The sequence below is a fragment of the Emydura macquarii genome, unplaced genomic scaffold (genome assembly GCF_026122565.2).
Source record: "Emydura macquarii macquarii isolate MOO-44397 ecotype Brisbane River unplaced genomic scaffold, CSIRO-AGI_Emac_v2 contig_1043, whole genome shotgun sequence".
Classification (NCBI taxonomy): Eukaryota; Metazoa; Chordata; order Testudines; family Chelidae; genus Emydura; species Emydura macquarii.
Window position 1 is genome coordinate 872,404 of NW_027131180.1, and position 18,218 is coordinate 890,621.

Genomic DNA, 18,218 nt, shown 5'->3' on the forward strand with positions numbered 1-18,218 from the left:
AGCTACAAACCTCTAATAGGCACTGCACTTACACAGACATCTACAGGCAGGGACACACTCAACTGTGTTACATGAATGATCTCCCAACCACTCATGAACTATCAATAGGGAGGCTCCAGCCACATCTCCCCAGTCTCGTTGCCTTGCATCCCAGAACCTAGCTGAGATTTCTCAAGCACTTCAACCAAAGCACAATGTTTTAGGTAAAATATAAGACAAATTTATTAACTACAGATAGATTTTAAGTGATTATAAGTAGCAAGCAAAGAGATCAAAGTTGGTTACTTAAGAAATAAAAATAAATTTGCAGTCTAAATTCTACAGACTAAACAGGATTTGAATCAAGCAGAGTCAACCTGAGAGATGGTACAAACAGATTGCGGATCCTCAATACACAGGATGGGAGTATTTTCCAGCCTTGGACCACTTTTGCCTAGTTCAAAGTCTTTGTCCCACAGATGTTCCTCCAGGTGTTGAGTGGGGGACCAAGATAGAGAGGCCAAGTGATGATCTCATTTTCCATCTTCTATACTTTCTTCCAGCTTGTTGGAAAGACTTTGCTGTGAAGTGGTGGTCAGGCAGCCCCATTGAACAGGCAGTCTCCTTTGCCTACATGCTCCCTGTGAAAAGTCTTGGGGGTGGTCACTGGGAGAGTGGATTCCCTTTAGTGGGCCATCAGCACTGTCTGGGTGGTGATGCTATTGTTTTGTTGTAACTGAAAGACTGGTTGTGGGTATTCCCAACCTCACAACGTATTTCAGTAACGCACATAGCAAAACTTTGTAACTTCACATACAATAGTACACACAATCCAACAGGAAATGTTCAGCAGATCAAGACTTTTCAAATGATACCTCACAAAGCAGGTATTGTACAAAAGGTATCATAATCATAACCCAGTGAATATGGAGGTTCCAGGGTGCTACACTGAGGTACACAGTGTCACAATTTCCTATTACATTTTTAATTAATTTGTATATTTTAATTTTCAAACCTACTATCTCACTTTCCAAATTTCAAGAGGCTCATTGCAAATTAATAAGACTAGCTATTTATGTGTCAAAGGTGTATCTAGTTTCAATGTCTGGAGCAAAAATATACTTTTTACTTATGCAGCAATGCTAATAATTTATTTAGCACCACACATGCGTATGGCACTTTAAAGCAGATGAAAAGACAAAGTCCCTGCCCTTTGGAGTCTACAATTTTATTATTCCAATCCTTCAGCTTCTTGTGTACAGATGGATTGCTTAATCTGCACAGAGCCCCAATGATTTCAATGGAGCACTATACATGTGGAGCAGTCTTTCCACATGTAAGAAGTTGCAGGATTGGAGACTAAGTGATACCAGTTGTTAATGTTCTTTACATATTTATGAAGTCTCCAGACCAAAAGATGGTGAGGTTTTAATAGTTAAATAGTTTAAAGGTTGTTAGGTCCAATTTTTTTCATCAGTTCTTTGTTGACCATGATAATAAAGGTCAAGATGATTAAATATGCAACAAAATAGTGGCATAAAGCTTTAATGTCTTACCTGACAAAACAACAGCTGCATATTAAGCTCAGAAAAAACAAACTGCTTATTATTTTAGAAATTAAATAAGTCATTTCTGGCTGTGAATGCATATTTTATATGGAGCAAAGTTAATTAAATTTGAGTTCAGAACCACACTAGTCTTTTTAAAAAATGTGAATATTAGAAAAATCAAACCCAACAAAACAGACATTTGTTTTTATGTTTGAAAGTTTATTCATTGTATAAATTTCAATTTCCTTTGAAGATTACAAAACCTGCCACTTGACAGGGATGCAAGCAATGATATCTTTTCAGGACTGTTCCTGGTTACATCTGGAACAGTTTAGATTACACATTAATAGTATGATTAGAAAATTTCCTAGATCATACTCTGAATAAAACAATCATTTAAAGTATTCAGTACTATTTAACCTTTTTACTAGCATTTTAATTCTATGACAGCAGTGCCAAGCATCTAAAAGATGCTATTTTGTCTACCAAAGGGTACAATACAGTTGAATTCCTGCTACAGTACCTTAGACTCACTTATATGCCATGCGGAGGAAACTAGTATAAAGCATGATTGTATAGAATTGTAGAAAAATATTTTATCTGTGATTTCATTATTTTTAAAAATTGTTTTAAGTAGATTCCCTCCACCCCCACTAGATTGTAAAATAATTACATCCCTTATGAGTACTCCTTCCCTTTGATTAGGTCGAGTATCAAGATAAAGCTAATCATTTACATTATTTTCGTGAGTGAAAACTCATCCATTAACCATTGATGCTTACCAAGGAATGATATACCTAGAAGCCTCTTTCCAATAATAGAAAAGCTGAGTTTTAGTTGGTATACTACATTTACAAAAACAAAGCAAACAAAAAACAAACAAAATAATTCTATTTCCTTATGCCTTTTTTTCTTAAAAAATCATTTTAAATACTTCATTTGAAAAATTCAGTATACATTTTGTTCAGCACTAATAGTGATTATGTATAAAGATCTTCACCCTTGCTAGATATAGATCTAATTTAATGAGTAGGGTACTACTCTCTCCCTCTGCTCTCACGTACTCTGACACACAACTGGCAATTTTGCTTCAAAAATAGGCTATTCACCTGTAGCTGCACTTCTCCATTTTTCCTCTTCCATGAAGCTAAAGTCACTTGCTAGGCTTTGCAGAACAAGGAGCAGTAGTGAAAATTTACACAGTGGGTCATACACCTTTCAAGTGTGTGTGGTAAGAGCTAAGGCTGCATCTAAGCAGCAGCATGTTAATTTCCCATCCTTAGTTTCTAAGTAATTGCAGTTACAAAAACATGCCAAAGATAAATGGGAAGAAAAATGATGAGTGTGGATCCCTGAAAGAGACACATATAAAACTAGGTTAATTTGCCTGTAAAACTTATTTCCTTCAAGGAAATACTCCAATTTGTCTAAACTAAGATTTAAAGATATATTAATCTAGACTTAAACTTGACCATTTTAGGATGCATTAAAATACAATAACTTTGTCTTGACTAGTCTTTATGGTGTTTAGGTCATTTTATACAACTCGATCTAACAATACACCTTCAAAAAACTACTCTATCAAGCCTGAGGTATGGGCCATTTAAGAAACTAAAACCAGTATCGTTTGCTTGCTTGTTCATATACACATTAAGATGTGGAACAGCATCTGTGTAAAGGAAACATACTGATCACATTCACACTTCTTAATAGCCTCTGCTTGGATATAGTGACTACAAAGAGCAGTAGGCATGGGGGAAACAAAGGTGACTTTGCAGAGTTTAAAATATTTAAGCATATGTTACCTGAAAGCAACCCTATTTGTGCTTCCCTCTTTCAGACAGAACCAGGCAGAGGAGTATTTCTATCTTAAACAGAGACTACCATACAAAATCAAGCCTCTGAAATTAGACAACTGTTAAAATGTATATTTTCTAACAGATTTCTGCCACAGTCATTTATCTTGATATTGCCATAACTTTTGTGGATTAGGTACACACATTCTCAAAAGACAGAGATACATAGTCTTGCAAGGCAAAGAGGGTACAATGAAACTGATGGATTTGTTAGTTTCTGACACTGTTTGGGGCGATGATGGAAGTAGTACTTGCAGCCCATTATGGAAATGTGTATGATGCATGCTGGGTATAAGGTTTCTGATCTATAGGTTGAGTTTGGAAAGGAACAGAGAGGCAGAATTAATGCAGCAACCCTAACATTAAAAGATTTCAGGAATACAGAAATTATCATATATTAGTAGCTATTGTCCTTCTGGTCTTTTATATTGACTATAACACCAAATGTTTCAGAGGAAGGCATAAAACCCCATAGCGCTCCCATTTATTAAGTATATATGGGGTATTCCTTCCTGAATTCAGTTGCTGATCATCTTATGATTTGAAGCAAAATAACCGAAAGCCTATATAATTATTCCAGCAGTACTGTTCTAAAATTGTATCTATTGGCTAGATTTGACTTAATATTTAACCTTAATCTTCAAAAGAAGAAATTAAAAAGATTCCAGGAGACATGGTTTCTTAATTTTTGTCCAGACTGATTTATAGCTGCTGAAGGACCTGAACAGACATGCTGAAAGATGAGGAGATTACCAAACGGTTTTTAGGTTAACACCATTGGTGCTGCAGCCAATCTCAAAGGAAAGACTATCCTGCAAATGGCTTTTTCCCACCTCAACATAAAAGATTTTTTTCTTGCATAATGGGGTGAATCCTCAACAGAATGAGTCACCACTCAATTGTAGAACACTGGTTAAGGAAGAAATGGCTAATTCCTCTGAAGATAATAGTGAAACAAGTATGTTCAAGAAACCTGTTTGACTTTTTGAGATTTATAAGGTAAGAACCCTCCAGTTAAAAGGTTATTTTTTAATAACACAAAGCAACATTAAAAATCCTCTATTTCCTTTGGATTACCATGCCCCACTGAGGACCAGGGTACTTCTTGAGAGCCCTGCTAAAGTTCTGGATTTTGCCTTGGAAAGACCCCAACTCTTCATCATCCTTGCCAAATTTAGATCAGCACCATGGCAAGGTATTAAGAAATAAGACACATCAGGTTTCACAGACAGGTTTAAGAGAGGAACCCTTATTATTACTATTTATTTGTATAGGGCCTTTCTTGTTATCTAGAGCCTTTGAGGGACCTCAGCATAGATAGCACCAAACTAACTACAAAGCCTCTAGCTTTTCAGCTCTTTCTAATAGCTGGAGCATGGAGTCAACATAATTCCCCCACACTTCTGATTTTGGATTAAGACTATCTGACAACATCATTTTCTGTTTGGCATTTTAACACCAGTGATCAAGTTGACTCTGGAAGCTAAACAGTATCTTCTTCAATTAAAATCCCTTCCCTTTTCCAATTTTCTATTTCTGCTCCCCTTTCAGAGATCCTCACATGATTATACAGAGACAAGAATGTCTTCCCTCCTTCAATTTACAGCATTAAACAGACAAGGTATGATTTTTATCCCTACCTCTCACTTACCACACTGGCTAGTTACTTAACTGTAAAGTTCTAGGCAGCTTGCAAAAACCTAAGCTTTCCTGTTTACCAAGGAATACCTAAAAAGCTTCTGGCAGAGTCTTTATACCATGTTCATATGGATCAAAGAATCAGAGGGAGGAAATCTGTGGTGTCACATTAATGGAGGACTTCATTCTCTCTTTCCACAAACTTCTTTGAAAACTTCTCAAATTAGAAAAACTAGCAAATTAGTTATTGGAAAAATAACTGAAGACTAATTAAACAAGAATCACATTGCATTTGTGCCAATCTCTTGATTTTTAAACAGTAATGTTCACAGAAAATGTGCACTACGTTCCATATTTAGCAGCTTTGGATATTTCTGTAAAGGGTATTTGATACAGTCAGTCACCTGATGTACCATTTTCTTTGGCAGAACAGGATATCAACCAAACTTTAACATGCTCCAGTGCACTCTCTATTTGGGCAACTGCTGCTTCAAGATCAGCTGTTTGCACTGAATCACAAAGGCAAGCACATTTTATAATTTGTGTCGCCAGAACTTAAACTAAGAGCCTTTTACACACATATTAAAAGGAAAAGTGGGAAGAACACTGGCATCAAGGTACATGAAGAAGGTGGTTTTGTTTTACTTGACTTGGACAGTACAACTTTAAGGATGCCTGGACTGGCAATGAAATGTCAAGGAGACCAATTATGATGCTAGACCCACAGAAGTCAATTGAAAGTATTGGATGGTTCTCCTCTGACTCTGCTTTGGATTGTAAACTGAGAGCATCACAAGAATGAAAAAAATGATATTCGCCAGTCCAGTATATTCTAACCACAAGAGACAAAGTTTAAATCCATTTTTTTGTAAGCTGCTGTTTATCAATGGACACTATCTTTTGCTTTAGCTTCAGCATTACATTTCTTCTCTAACTCTCTAATGCCAGCACCTGCTGAACAAAATGTGTCAGCTCTTAACTAAAGTCATAAAATAAAAGTAAAAATATTAAATGAATTATAACAAAAAGCAAGAAATAATTGTCTTGAAGGGGGAAAAGTAACAATGATTCCTGAGTCCTGTAATTGGTGGGGAAAAAAGAGATGGGCAATGTGGAACAAGTTACTTTTTCTTATGGATGCGTTAACTATTATGTGTGTGTGATGGTGAGAAACCCACTGTTTAAATTTTTAATACTATAACATTTCTCTGGTTTTCATAACAGACATGCAACTTCAAAACATGGGAATGTAGAAAAGACAGACAAGGAGAAATACACATTCATAGTATTACATTCAATAGCTGTTTAACAGTCAGGCTGTTTTAGAGCTGTCCAACAATACTGATTAATCCAGGTGAACTGTTTAACCAGAGTTAATTGTCAAAATGATTAATAAACTCTAAATAAACCAAGGCATGTATACATTAAAGAAAACAGCACAGAAAAGTACTGCTTATGAATTGTTTACAAAAACATACAAAATGTTGGATGGCACAAAGTATACAGTGCTAATATAAACAGATTGTTTAAGCTAAGTGCTTAACATAAACTGTCCATCCCAACGTGTAATAAAGAATATTTTAGGGGACAAAAAATATTTCTTATAAAAATAATGCTATATGGTGCAGAGTGCTTTATTCAGTGTATTTTTATGATAGAGTTGGCATTCATAATTCTTCTAGTTTATTCAATCAGTGAACAAATTCATTTTCATTGTTTCCACTTTTCACTCCATCCAAAGCTCTAGAAAGTTCAGTAATTTCTCATCAATAGTTTAAAGGGAGAATAGATGAAAGCAGTAGCAACAACAGGAGCAGCAGCATTATGGGTACCAGCTGGGACAGTGTGTGCTTGGCAGGTATCTGTCAGGTATGTGCTACTTGCTGCCATGATTTGTGCTATCATCTTACACTATGGTACCAAGTATCTGGTTGAGGTCACTTCACAGGGCTGTTGAGGTAATCTTTTTTATACCTCTCCGCTGAGCAAGAGTAGAACGGCCTACTGGCTCCAAAACTGGTGATTGATTGCGATTCAAAGCAGAGTATGTGGCTGCCATGGCACCCTAAAGGTTAGAGGACAGAGGTAAAACAAAAGCAAACCCTACATTGTGACTTTACTACATTTTAGAGATCGTAACACTATTACATGATTTAGAGATCTTTAACAGCCAAACTGTTTTCTGTAGGTTAAAAACATTCGGGCTTGATTTACCAGTGTTTTATTCTAGTTACTTAAAGCATGACTGCATGTTTTTTATTTATTTGCAGTGTAGGAAGAACTCAACTGTGTTAAGTGTTTTAAGGCAACTGCCATGACTTTTAAAAAACACCAGGTGCCATTTATATTGCAAAATTAAGTTTGCTTTAACTAGATCCCAAAAGTGCACAGAGAGTAAAATCCCACTAGCAGATTGTCCTTGTTTACGGTCTGTCTAACCATTTGTTTTCACTCAAAATTGCTTTCAAAATATTTTATTACTAGTCTATATAAATATGAAGTATACACATCTAAATTAAGTTTACAGATTGTTAGAAAATTCTAATCTATGGTTACGATCTGAACTTGGTCCCTTGTTCCTAAGCCATTAGGTGCTGGAAGCTCTGTGTCTTACAGTTGACTTAGGGTCATTTGATTAACCCCTAAAACATAAAATCCTTTTCTGCAATCAGGAGATTCATCATGACGTAAGGCCTCGAGGGAAATGAGTGTGGGGATCTTCAATTACTCCCACTCAAGTTAAAAAAAATCATTTGGTATCAAAAATGGTTTGTGTTTCAGACTACCAAGTGTTGATTGTTACATTATAATACACCATTAAATAACCTTTACTATAAAGTTTCTATTTCCTTTCTTATTTTTAACTAAAACATTGAACAAAAGATTCCATTTCACCCCAAAATATTAATTTTTACATGTATAATCCCTCCATTAAAATCACACTAGCAGTCATAACTACAGTTCCTCCACTATTAATGTCTAAGATTAATTATTAATTATAATAATTAATTAATTATAATTATAGTCCCCAATTAATTATTTTTTAGAATCAGAGTACAAAATCTAGGAGACAGCAGTCTAAATCACCAGGGGAAACACTATTTATAAACTCATTTATCTTGCTTGTAATGTTTCAACACAAAAAGTAAAATAGCATGGAGATTGCAGTGTACTGCCTTTTACAAACAGAGCAAATTTACTCTCCACAGATGGAATCACTTGAAGTCTTATACATTAGGTAAAGCACGAGCTTAATGCACTGTGTTTACTGAACTCTCAATCATAAAAGTTTGTGATTAGGTCTTAGCGCAAATGCATGGTAATTGTTTTTGTTTACAATTTATCCTAATTAACCATCTAGCTGAACAGACACATTTCTTTACCTTCACTAAATGTGGGGCATCCTGTCGGTTTAGCTGGTACTGAGGCAACTGGTCACAGTCAACTATCCAAGGGTGTCTAAGAACCTGGGCAGCAGTTAATCTTTGATGCGGGTCGACATGAAGCATCTTTGAAACCAGATCCTGTCAACAAAAAAGAAACAGTTAATTCAGATGTACAGTAAAATTTAAAGCAGTACAGATTAATTTTAGAGCATTAACAATGTTGAACATGATTAAAATTCAAGATTTCAAGAAATATTTTGTTGTGATCAGCAGATTAAACAAATCTCCAGGCCATCGTGTGGAAGTGGTTGATGTGTTACTCCAGTATTGTGTCCATAAATGCCAAGATCTATTGGAGAGTTTACAAAGTAACTGGTCAAGTGAAAAGCAGCATGCAAATGAAATTATATAGCTCAATTCTGGGGTATCTTACTCTAATATAAAGGGTAAGGAAAGTACAAAACTTCTAATTCTGCAACAACTGCTTATGGAGAAATGCATCTTAAACGACCTAAAAACATTCTAAAGCACTTAACAACAACATATAAACATTTTCTTATTAAACAAACTCTCTGTTGTGGAGTTTGGAATAAAGACCCTAATAAAAAGACTTCTTAAAAGCTGAATGGTTTTAGATACATTCAGGATTCCCAGTACAAGTGTTTGGGATAGCACTGAAGAAAGAGATAAGTTATTCTATATCTTGTCCAGATTGAGTAGACTTGGCAATCAGGCTGTTTAACATAAATTGTGGGGAAAATGATTGTGAGTACAGTAGAACCTCAACGTTATGACACCTCGGGAACGGAGGTTGTTCGTAACTCAGTGGTAGATATGCTGGAGGGTAGGGATAGGGATATAGAATGAGCTAGACAAATTGGAGAATTGGGCCAAAAGAAATCTGATGAGGTTCAACAAGGACAAGTGCAGAGTTCTGCACTTAGGGCAGAAGAATCTGATGCACTGCTACAGACTGGGGATCGACTGGCTAGGCAGCAGTTCTGCAGAAAAAGACCTGGTGGTTACAGTGAACAAGAGCTGGATATGAGTCAACAGTGTGTCCTTATTGCCAAGACCACTAATGGCATATTGGGCTGCATTAGTAGGAGCATTGCCAGCAGATCGAGGGAAGTGATTATTCCCCTCTATTCGGCACTGGTGAGGCCACATCTGGAATACTGTGTCCAGTTTTGGGCCCCCTTCAGAAAGGATGTGGACAAATTGGAGAGGGTCCAGTGGAGGGGCAACAAAATTATTAGAGGGGTGGTACAGATGACTTATGAGCAGAGGCTGAGGGAACTGGGCTTGTTTAGTCTGCAGAAGAGACGAGTGAGGGGGGATTTGATAGTGGCCTTCAACTACCTAAAGGGGGGTTTCAGGGAGGATGGAGCTAGGCCAGTGGTTCCCAATCTTTTTGGTTCAAGGGCCACAATATGATTTTTATAACCCTGAAGGGCCACCAGTCTCTGCCAGCAGCCCCTCTCCCCCACATTGCAGCCAGCAGGAAGAAATTCAGCGAGGAGGATCTCCCGTCCCACTAGCTGCAGCAGGGAACCCAGTGCTCCATTTGGGTCCCTAGGAAGTGTCTCCCTTCTGCAGCCAGGGGGATGGGAGATCAGTGCTCTCCTCCCTCTGGCTCCAGCAGGGACCCAGCACTTAGGGACCCAGGCAGAGTGCTTTGCTTTCTGCTGGAGCCGGGGGAGGGGAGCACTGATCTCCCCGCCCTCTCTGGCTCCTGCAGGGACTGTGCATCTAAGGTCCCAGGTGGAGAGCTTTGCCATGCTCCCTGCTACAACCAAGGGGAGGGGATTTGGCTGCAGCAAGGAGCCTGCTCCGGTCCAGCATGCTTACCTGGGTCCCTAGGCAGCAGCTCCCTTCTGCAGCCAAGGGGATGGAGGATCAGTGGTCCCTCTCTCTGACTTCAGCAGGGACCCAGCACCTACGGACCCAGGTGGAGTGCTTTGCCGTGCTCCTGCTACAGCCAAAGGGAGGGGAGTGCTGATCTCCCCTTCCCTTGGCTGCAGCAAGGAGCCTGCACTGTCTTTCAGCCCCATGGCAATGCGCTCCACCTGGGTCCTCAGGCAGCAGCAGCTCCCTTCTGCAGCCAATGGGAGGGGAGCACGGGCCATTTTGAAAGCCCCCATGGGCCACGGGTTGGGGACCACTGAGCTAGGTTGTTCTCAGTGGTGGCAGATGACAGAACAAGAAGCAATGGTCTCAAGTTGCAGTGGGGGAGGTCTAGGTTGGATATTAGGAAAATCTTTTTCACTAGGAGGATGGAATGTGTTACCTAGCGAGGTGGTGGAATCTCCATCCTTAGAGTTTTTTGAGGCCCGGCTTGACAAAGTCCTGGCTGGGATGGTTTAGTTGGGGTGGTCCTGGTTTGAGCAGGGAATTGGACTAGATGACCTCCTGAGGTCCCTTCTTTCCCTAATCTTCTATGCTTCTACGATTAGGGCTTTATTCTAACTAGACAGAAGGGGATGAAGAATATTATCAAATGCTTTTGCACATTATATATATAGTGCCATATTATGGCTTCCCGTCACAGATACTTTTATGGACCCATAAAAGAGGTAACCCAAAGGCATGTGTGGCCATAAATACTGCATCCTGATTTGGTTTTCCAAAGCTTCACAGAATTAACACTTTGTAAGCCCCCCCATGTATCCAGCTGTAGAAGACAATTGTTCAATGAGGTTTAGTCCTGATTTGAGCAAGGATTCCATCCTTTGACTATGTCTCCTCCTACATTAAGGCTATTTCTGTTTTCCCAAGTCAGGGATGGAGTTACAGGCATAGATTGCGGTGTTTAAAAAGACATGAAAACAACAACCTGAGAAAATAGCTACAAATAGTCAATACACTAACTGTTCATTATCCAATCTAAATAAATTAATATGCACAAATACAAGTGTAAATTTATAATCTTTTAACTGTACATAACATTTTACATATCTTTTAGAATAGTAACCATTAACTTAATATCTGCCACCACTTTTTTTCTGTGCTCTGTAAGACAAGATACTATGATCACTTCATTTTTTTCTTAATTACTACATACAAAAAGAGTGGTAGTTTTAAAAGTACTTAAGTGAGTATCCTGCCTAACTCCCAGTGGAAATCAATGGGTCCTGGGTGCCTAATTTCCTTAGGTACTTTTGAAAATATCACCCCCAAAAAATCAAGAAAAATACAAAATCTTAATTTATTATTTAATTTTTAAACCCAAGAATTGGGGCATCTGGGTTTTAGTGTAACATCATCATGCAGATTTAGATAATCTGTGTAATTTCAGATGCCACAGATGCTTTAGAGGCTTTCAAACGCTTGTATATTAGTTTTATTACAGCACTCCAGAATAGAAAAAGTGTTTGCAGATCCCCCTCTTCCCCATGCAAACTCCTCCCTCAAGCAGTCCCCCCTTCAAACATTGAGAGAGAAAAACATGAAATGACAATGGGTGGTGTAAAACATGGTTGTTTTTCTTCCTACATATGACTGACTGTTTAAACATGAAGGGTTCATAATTATCAAATTAATATCTACTCATACAAAGGATTGGCTCAGTAAAATTTTAAAGATCTGCAACTTTCATTAAAATCCACATCCTCTAATACTATATGCAATTTTTATTGTGATAAAAAATTCTTTAAAAAATCTGTTAAAATCCATCTCATGCACAAAAGGACAAAATATTAAATATACTTGCCTTAGCTGTAATTGAAACTGAATTCCAGTAACCACCACTGAGAGAGAACTTTCCACTACCTATTCGTGCCAATATCTCTTCTGGGGTATCATCGGGACCATTTGCAAAAGGAGTGTAGCTAATTAATCAAACAAGTTCAGAGTATTAATAGCTTTTCCATGCTGGGGTCCAATCCTTATTTCAAGTCAGACGACAATTGCCAGTGGTTTCAAAATAATCATCATAAACACTCCCACCAATATCACAAATTATAGCCAAACTGACTGCAAAAGCACCCAAAATAATAAATAGGTAAAAAGCATGGTAGAATAGGATTAAGAAACTGTTAATCTCTGGTACAGAAGGAATATAATAAGAATATCAAAAGGTAGATTAACGCTGAATCACAGCTCCTGAGACAGTCCCTCTTATGACCAAAAGTCAGTACATATGCCCCTACATCCTGGTGAAATGAAATGACTATCTGTGTATAAGAACTCTGAAAATGGAGGACCTGATGACTCTGACCTGGAAAGAACAGATACCAGCCTGACGCTAGTTGAGAAAGAAGAAAGAAAGAAACCACCAAACCTTAAAGGATTTACCTGTTCAACAATTCACATTCTTGCTGTTGAACAAATAAAGTACACTAAGCATTCTCTCACTGAGAATGAGAAGAAGAATTTATTTTAATATATGGGTGGGTGTTTCTTTGACTTAATTAAGAAGTTAAGATGACCAGGCATACTGTAAAATTGTGACAGTAAATAAATAATAACCAGATATATAGTTTTACAAGCATCTTAAGGCTAACTTGTATGCAAGGTGTAACAGGTTAACTTGTGGTATAAAAAACGGTCACTAATCTTCTGTAAAACAGGGTTACTTACCAGTAAAATGCTGTTCTTCGACATGTGCTGCTCATGTCCATTCCATGCAACGCATGTGCGCCACATGCACTGGTGCCGGAGATTTTTTCCCCTCAATAGTATCTGTAGGGTCAGCCCTTTCACCCTCTGCAGTGGCCCATGTATGTACCGGTATAAGGGGCGCCACCAGCCTCCCCTCCCTCTCAGGTCCTTCTTGCCAGAACTCCGACAGAGGGGAAGGAGGGTGGGTCATGGATTGGACATGTTCTTCGAGATGTGTTGCCCAACAGTTATGGAAGGTTAGTAACCGTTTTTTTCTTCTTCAAGTGCTTTGCTCATGTCCATTCCATGTCAGGTGGCTCACAAGCAGTGCCTCTGGAGGTGGGCCAAGAATTCACAGACATGCTGATTGTAATATGCTCAGCCAATGCAAGCTTCATTCGTCCCAGGCCTGTTGGACGATGGCATAGTGGGACATGAAGGTATGAATAGAAGACCACGTTGTGGCCCTGCAAATGTCCTGTTTTGGAACTTGAGCTAAGAAAGCAGCTGACGAAGCCTGGGCTCTTGTTGAATGGGCTGTCAGAGTGGCAGGAGGTGCGACCTTTGCTTGCTCGTAACAGGTTTGGATGCAGGCAGTGATCCAGGAGGAAATCCTCTGGGATGAAACTGGCAAACCTTTCATTCGCTTGGTGACCATGATGAAAAGTGGTGTGGATTTTCAGAAGGGCTTAGTCCTTTCAGTGTAGAAGGCCAGTGCTTGCCTGATGTCCAAAGTGTGCAGGCGTCTCTCTTTGCTAGAGCTGTGAGGCTTTGGAAAGAACACTGGCAGGAAGATGTCCTGGTTGACATGAAACTGCAATACCACCTTTGGCATGGCGCAGCTGAACTTTATCCTGGTAAAACACAGTATACGGAGGCTCCTATGTTAGAACTTGGATTTTGGAAACTCATCTCGCTGAAGTGATTGTCACAAGAAAAATAACTTCCCACAACAAAGTGAAGAAGAGAGCAGGACACCATGGGCTCAAAGGGAGGCCCAGTGATTCTGGACAAAACTAGGTTGAGGTCCCATGGGGGAACTAGGTCCCCGACCTGTGGAAAGAGCCTCTCCAAGTCTTTAAGGAGTATGGCCAGCATCTCATGGGAGAAGACTGATCTGCTCTGGATATGCGGGTGAAGAAGCAGAGATGGCCTCTGATTGACAGTAATGCCAGGCCTTGATATTTTAAGTGGAGTAAATACTTCAGAATGGAGTGTGATAGCATCTGGGTCGGGGAGAGATTCTGGTCAGCAGTCCAGCAAAAGTGTTTCCACTTCGCCAGGTAAGTAGTTCTAGTGGAGGGTTTTCTGCTTTCTAGCAGGACTTTCTGAACCTGAGTGGAGCCAGCCTGCTCCTCGAAGCTTAGCCATGCAACGTCCACGCTGTCAAATGTAAGGAGACGAAGTTCGGATGCAGCAGTTGACTGTGGTCCTGCGAAATGAGGTCCAGATGGTCCAGGAGCGTCCAAGGGGCTGTCACCACTAGGTCCAGCAACATGCCACACCAGTGTTGACAGGGCCATGCCAGAGCGATCTGTATGACCTGCACTTTGTCCCTCTTGATCTTTATGAGGACTTAGTGGATGAGAGGGATCGGTGGAAAGGCACACACCAGGACTCCACAGCAGGAGAAATGTGTCAGAAAACAAGCTGTTGTTGAGGCCTTGCAGGAAACAGAAATGGTCACATTTCCTGTTCTTTTTGGTCGCAAATAGGTACACCTGGCAAGAAAAGAAGGACCTGCTGAGGTGATCTGCCAATGTGCTTCTCACAGATGTGAGGCTTCTATGTGGATCATATGCTCCACACAGAAGTCCCACAGATGGAGGGCCTTTTGGCAGAGGATCTCAATTATGCTTGTTGACATAATATATTGATGCTATTGTCTGTCAACACCTGTACTACCTTTCCCAACATTTGGGGAAGGAACACTTCTCAGGCTAGTCGAATTGCCCTGAGCTCTATGACATTTATGTGTAATACTAGCTCCTCTGAGGACAAGAGGCCTTAGGTCCTGAGAGAGCTGAGATGAGCTCCCTATCCTAAGTCCAAGGCATCCAACACCAAGGAGAGCATCAGACGGGGGACCACAAAAGGAAAACCCCTCTTGCTATGTGGGCAAGAATCATTCACCATGCCAATAAGGTAAGTACTCGAGGTGGAATCCTAAGGATCTCGTCCAGGTTGTGCCTTGCCGGGGAATAAACAGATGTTAGTCACATGTGGAGGGGTCTGAGGCGGACTTTTGCGTATTGCACCATGTAAGTACATGCTACCATGTGACCTAGCAGTCTGAGGCAAACACTTGCTGTGGTGAGTGGGTCAGCTGTAACTTGGGTGATCAGCTCTGACATGGTTTGAAGTCTGGCTTGCGGTAGAAATACTCTGGTACGGATAGAGTTGAGAACAGACCCAATGAACTCTACCCTTTGCACCGGTACTAATGTTGATTTCTGTTCATTTATCAGCAGGCCTACCACTTGACAGGTGGCCGTAATACTGCAATACTGCATTGGACCTGAACTCTCGAGTGACCCTTGATGTCCCAGATGTCTGAGGTAGGCTGTGACTACCGCCATACATTTTGTAAATACTCTTGGTGCTGCTGATAGGCCAAATGGAAAGGCCATGAATTGGTAGTGGTTATCTTCCACCATGAACTGTAAAAACCATCTATGGACATGGAAAATAGAAATATGGAAATATGTGTCCTTTAGTCTCCAGGGAGGAGATGATGGGAGCCAAGAAGACCTACAGAACCTCAGCTTCTTCAGATATTTGTTGAGGTGACATAGATCCATTATGTAGGCCTTGTTTGGTCTTTAGGATTAGAAAGTAACAGGAGTTCTCTCTCAGTTGTAGGGGAACTTCCTCTACGGTCCCCCACATGTAGGTGAGTTTGTACCGCCTGGATGAGAAGTTACTCATGAGAAGAGTCCTTGAAGAGGAACAGGGATTGGGGGTGGGAAGGAGGGACTGAAATGAACTGCAGGGAGTACCCCACTGCAATGGTGCTTAGCACTCATTGGTCTAACGTTATAGACGCCCAAGCAGGGAGGTAGGGTAAAAGGTGGTTTGAAAAGAAGGGGATGTTTGGATCCTGTGTTGTCTGTTAGGCTGTCCCTGGGCATACCCTCAAAAGGCTTGCTGTCCCCAAGTGGGTAGTGGCTTCAGCCCAACTGGGAAGTGCTGGCAGGGGGTTGACCTCGATGGTGCTTACAGCCTCTGTTCTTTTTCTTGTAGGGCTCATTCCTAGCCTGGCCTGTGAATCGCTGAGGTTGCTGTGGCCTGAAGTGCTTCCTGGAAGCAGATGGAGCGTACAGACCTAAGCAACAGAGTGCGGCCCTGGAATCTTTCAACCCATGCAGCCTGGCTGGAAAACAATGCTGCACCGTCGAAGGGGAAATTCTGGATGGATTGTTGGACCCCCGCAGACAGGCCAGACGATTGCAGCCATGAGGCCCTTTTCATTGAGACAGATGACACCGTTGTTCTGGCCACAGAGTAGGCTTCCTGGAGAGAGGCTCAGGCAACTGTTTCAACCTCCTCCAATATAACAACAAACTCCTGCCTGGACTCAGTGAGTCAGTGAATTTGGCCATGGAATACCATATATTATAGTCATATCTCCCCAGCAAGGCTTACTTGTTCAATATGTGAAGTTGGAGGCTAGCAGTCAAATAAATCTTTCTTCCAAAAAGGTCAAGCTTCTTTGCTTCTTTATTTTTGGGGATGAGCTTGACTGTCCCTGCCTGTCTCTTTCGTTGGCAACTGATACCACCACCCTGGGGATGAGTGAGAATACAGATATTCAAACCCCTTGGCAGGTACATACTATTTTTTCATGGCCTGCCTGCAAGTAGGGAGCAGAGGAGGTTAGCCAGGTCGTGACAAGTTTAATGACCCCCTCATGGATGGGAAGGGCCACTCTAGAAGGGGCTGCCGCCGCCAAGACATCAAAGAGTGCATCATCAGGCTCCTTCAGTTCCTCTGTCTCTAAGCCCAAATTTGCAGCTACCTTCTTGAGTAGTTCCTGGTGCGCTTTGAAATCATCTTGTGGGACCGCGGAAGATGGTCCCGCTACTGCCTCATAGTTGATGATGATGATGAGGCAGGTAAAGGTGGAGTGGGTGACTGTTTTTCTGCAGCTGTAATTGCCACTTCCAGGACTACCACTGTTGCCTCTGTGGCTTGGTCCGGCTTCTCGTCCAAGCTGGAGGGCAGGTGTGATACTGTTGCCGAATGTCTCTCAGATGCTCCAGAGAGTGATTGTTGCACCTGCGACCCTGGGGCAGGAGGGAATCCCATGTCTGGGTTCACTTGACTCCTGGGTAAGGTAATCTCCTCCCTCTAAGTCCAAGGGATCCTCTCCCAGTGACCACGGTGGTGCCGACCTTGTCTTCACCTCTCTGTTGTCGTGGGAGGTATGGTGTCTCGGTTCTGAGGAGTGATACTGGGACTCTGCTGATTGGTGCCAAGTATCTGGGCATTGGCGATGGTAATTCAACGACCAGTAGCGGTGCTCTGAAGACCAATGATGTGGCCCTGGGGATCGATGCAGAGACTCTGGTGACTGGCATCGAGACTCTGGGGACTAGTAATTGGTATCAGGCATCTGGCCGTCAGTGGCAGTTCTCTGGGGACCGGTAATGGGGTCTTAGCAACCACTGTCGGGGTGTCGGTGATTGACGAGGAGCCACAGAGTGCATCGTGGTATTGGGGACCTCTGCAGGAGCCCCATCATGGGCTTGCCCTTCGGCAGACTCTTAGCCGGCTGTCCCAGCGGAGGTCTCTCCTCCAGAAGAGCGGGTGGCACAGGGAAAGAGAATAACTCCTTGACCTCTTGAAAAACCTTGGGTGTGGACGGCTGAGGTGCCAGGTACCCCTACTGCTCCCAGGAGTTGGAGGTGGGTCCCGGGTCGGACTGGGAGCTCTCATGAGTGAGGTCATAGCTGACCCGAGTTCCGGGGAAGACAAGTGGCCCAGCGCAAGATTCGGTTCACCTTCCCCCATCCCTTTTTTTTTTCCTTCTTAGAGGCCAGGGAATGCCCTCTTTCGGTGTGTAACTTATTATGTTGTTTCTTTGGCACTGGGGATGGTGACTGGTGCTGGGATGAACTCAGTGCTGGCAGGGTGCTTTGAGTTGACGCCAATATGCTGGGTGTGGAGTCCAAGCAACCTGGCTCGGAGTCCAGTCTAAGAGCAGA

At 41.4% G+C, this 18,218-nt stretch overlaps 1 protein-coding gene across 2 annotated transcripts in view; it reads right to left on the reverse strand.

Moving 5' to 3' along the window:
• RPS6KA3 (ribosomal protein S6 kinase A3) overlaps positions 1-18,218 on the reverse strand; it is a 126,585-nt gene continuing 108,367 nt past the window's right edge. For both annotated transcript variants that reach the window (XM_067545010.1, XM_067545009.1), the window contains exons 20-22: positions 12,122-12,239; positions 8,407-8,547; positions 1-7,088 (exon numbers count right to left, since the gene is read on the reverse strand). In XM_067545010.1, coding sequence (XP_067401111.1) covers positions 6,966-7,088; positions 8,407-8,547; positions 12,122-12,239 — 382 coding nt within the window. In that variant the 3' untranslated portion in view covers positions 1-6,965. The remainder of the gene's footprint in view (positions 7,089-8,406; positions 8,548-12,121; positions 12,240-18,218) is intronic.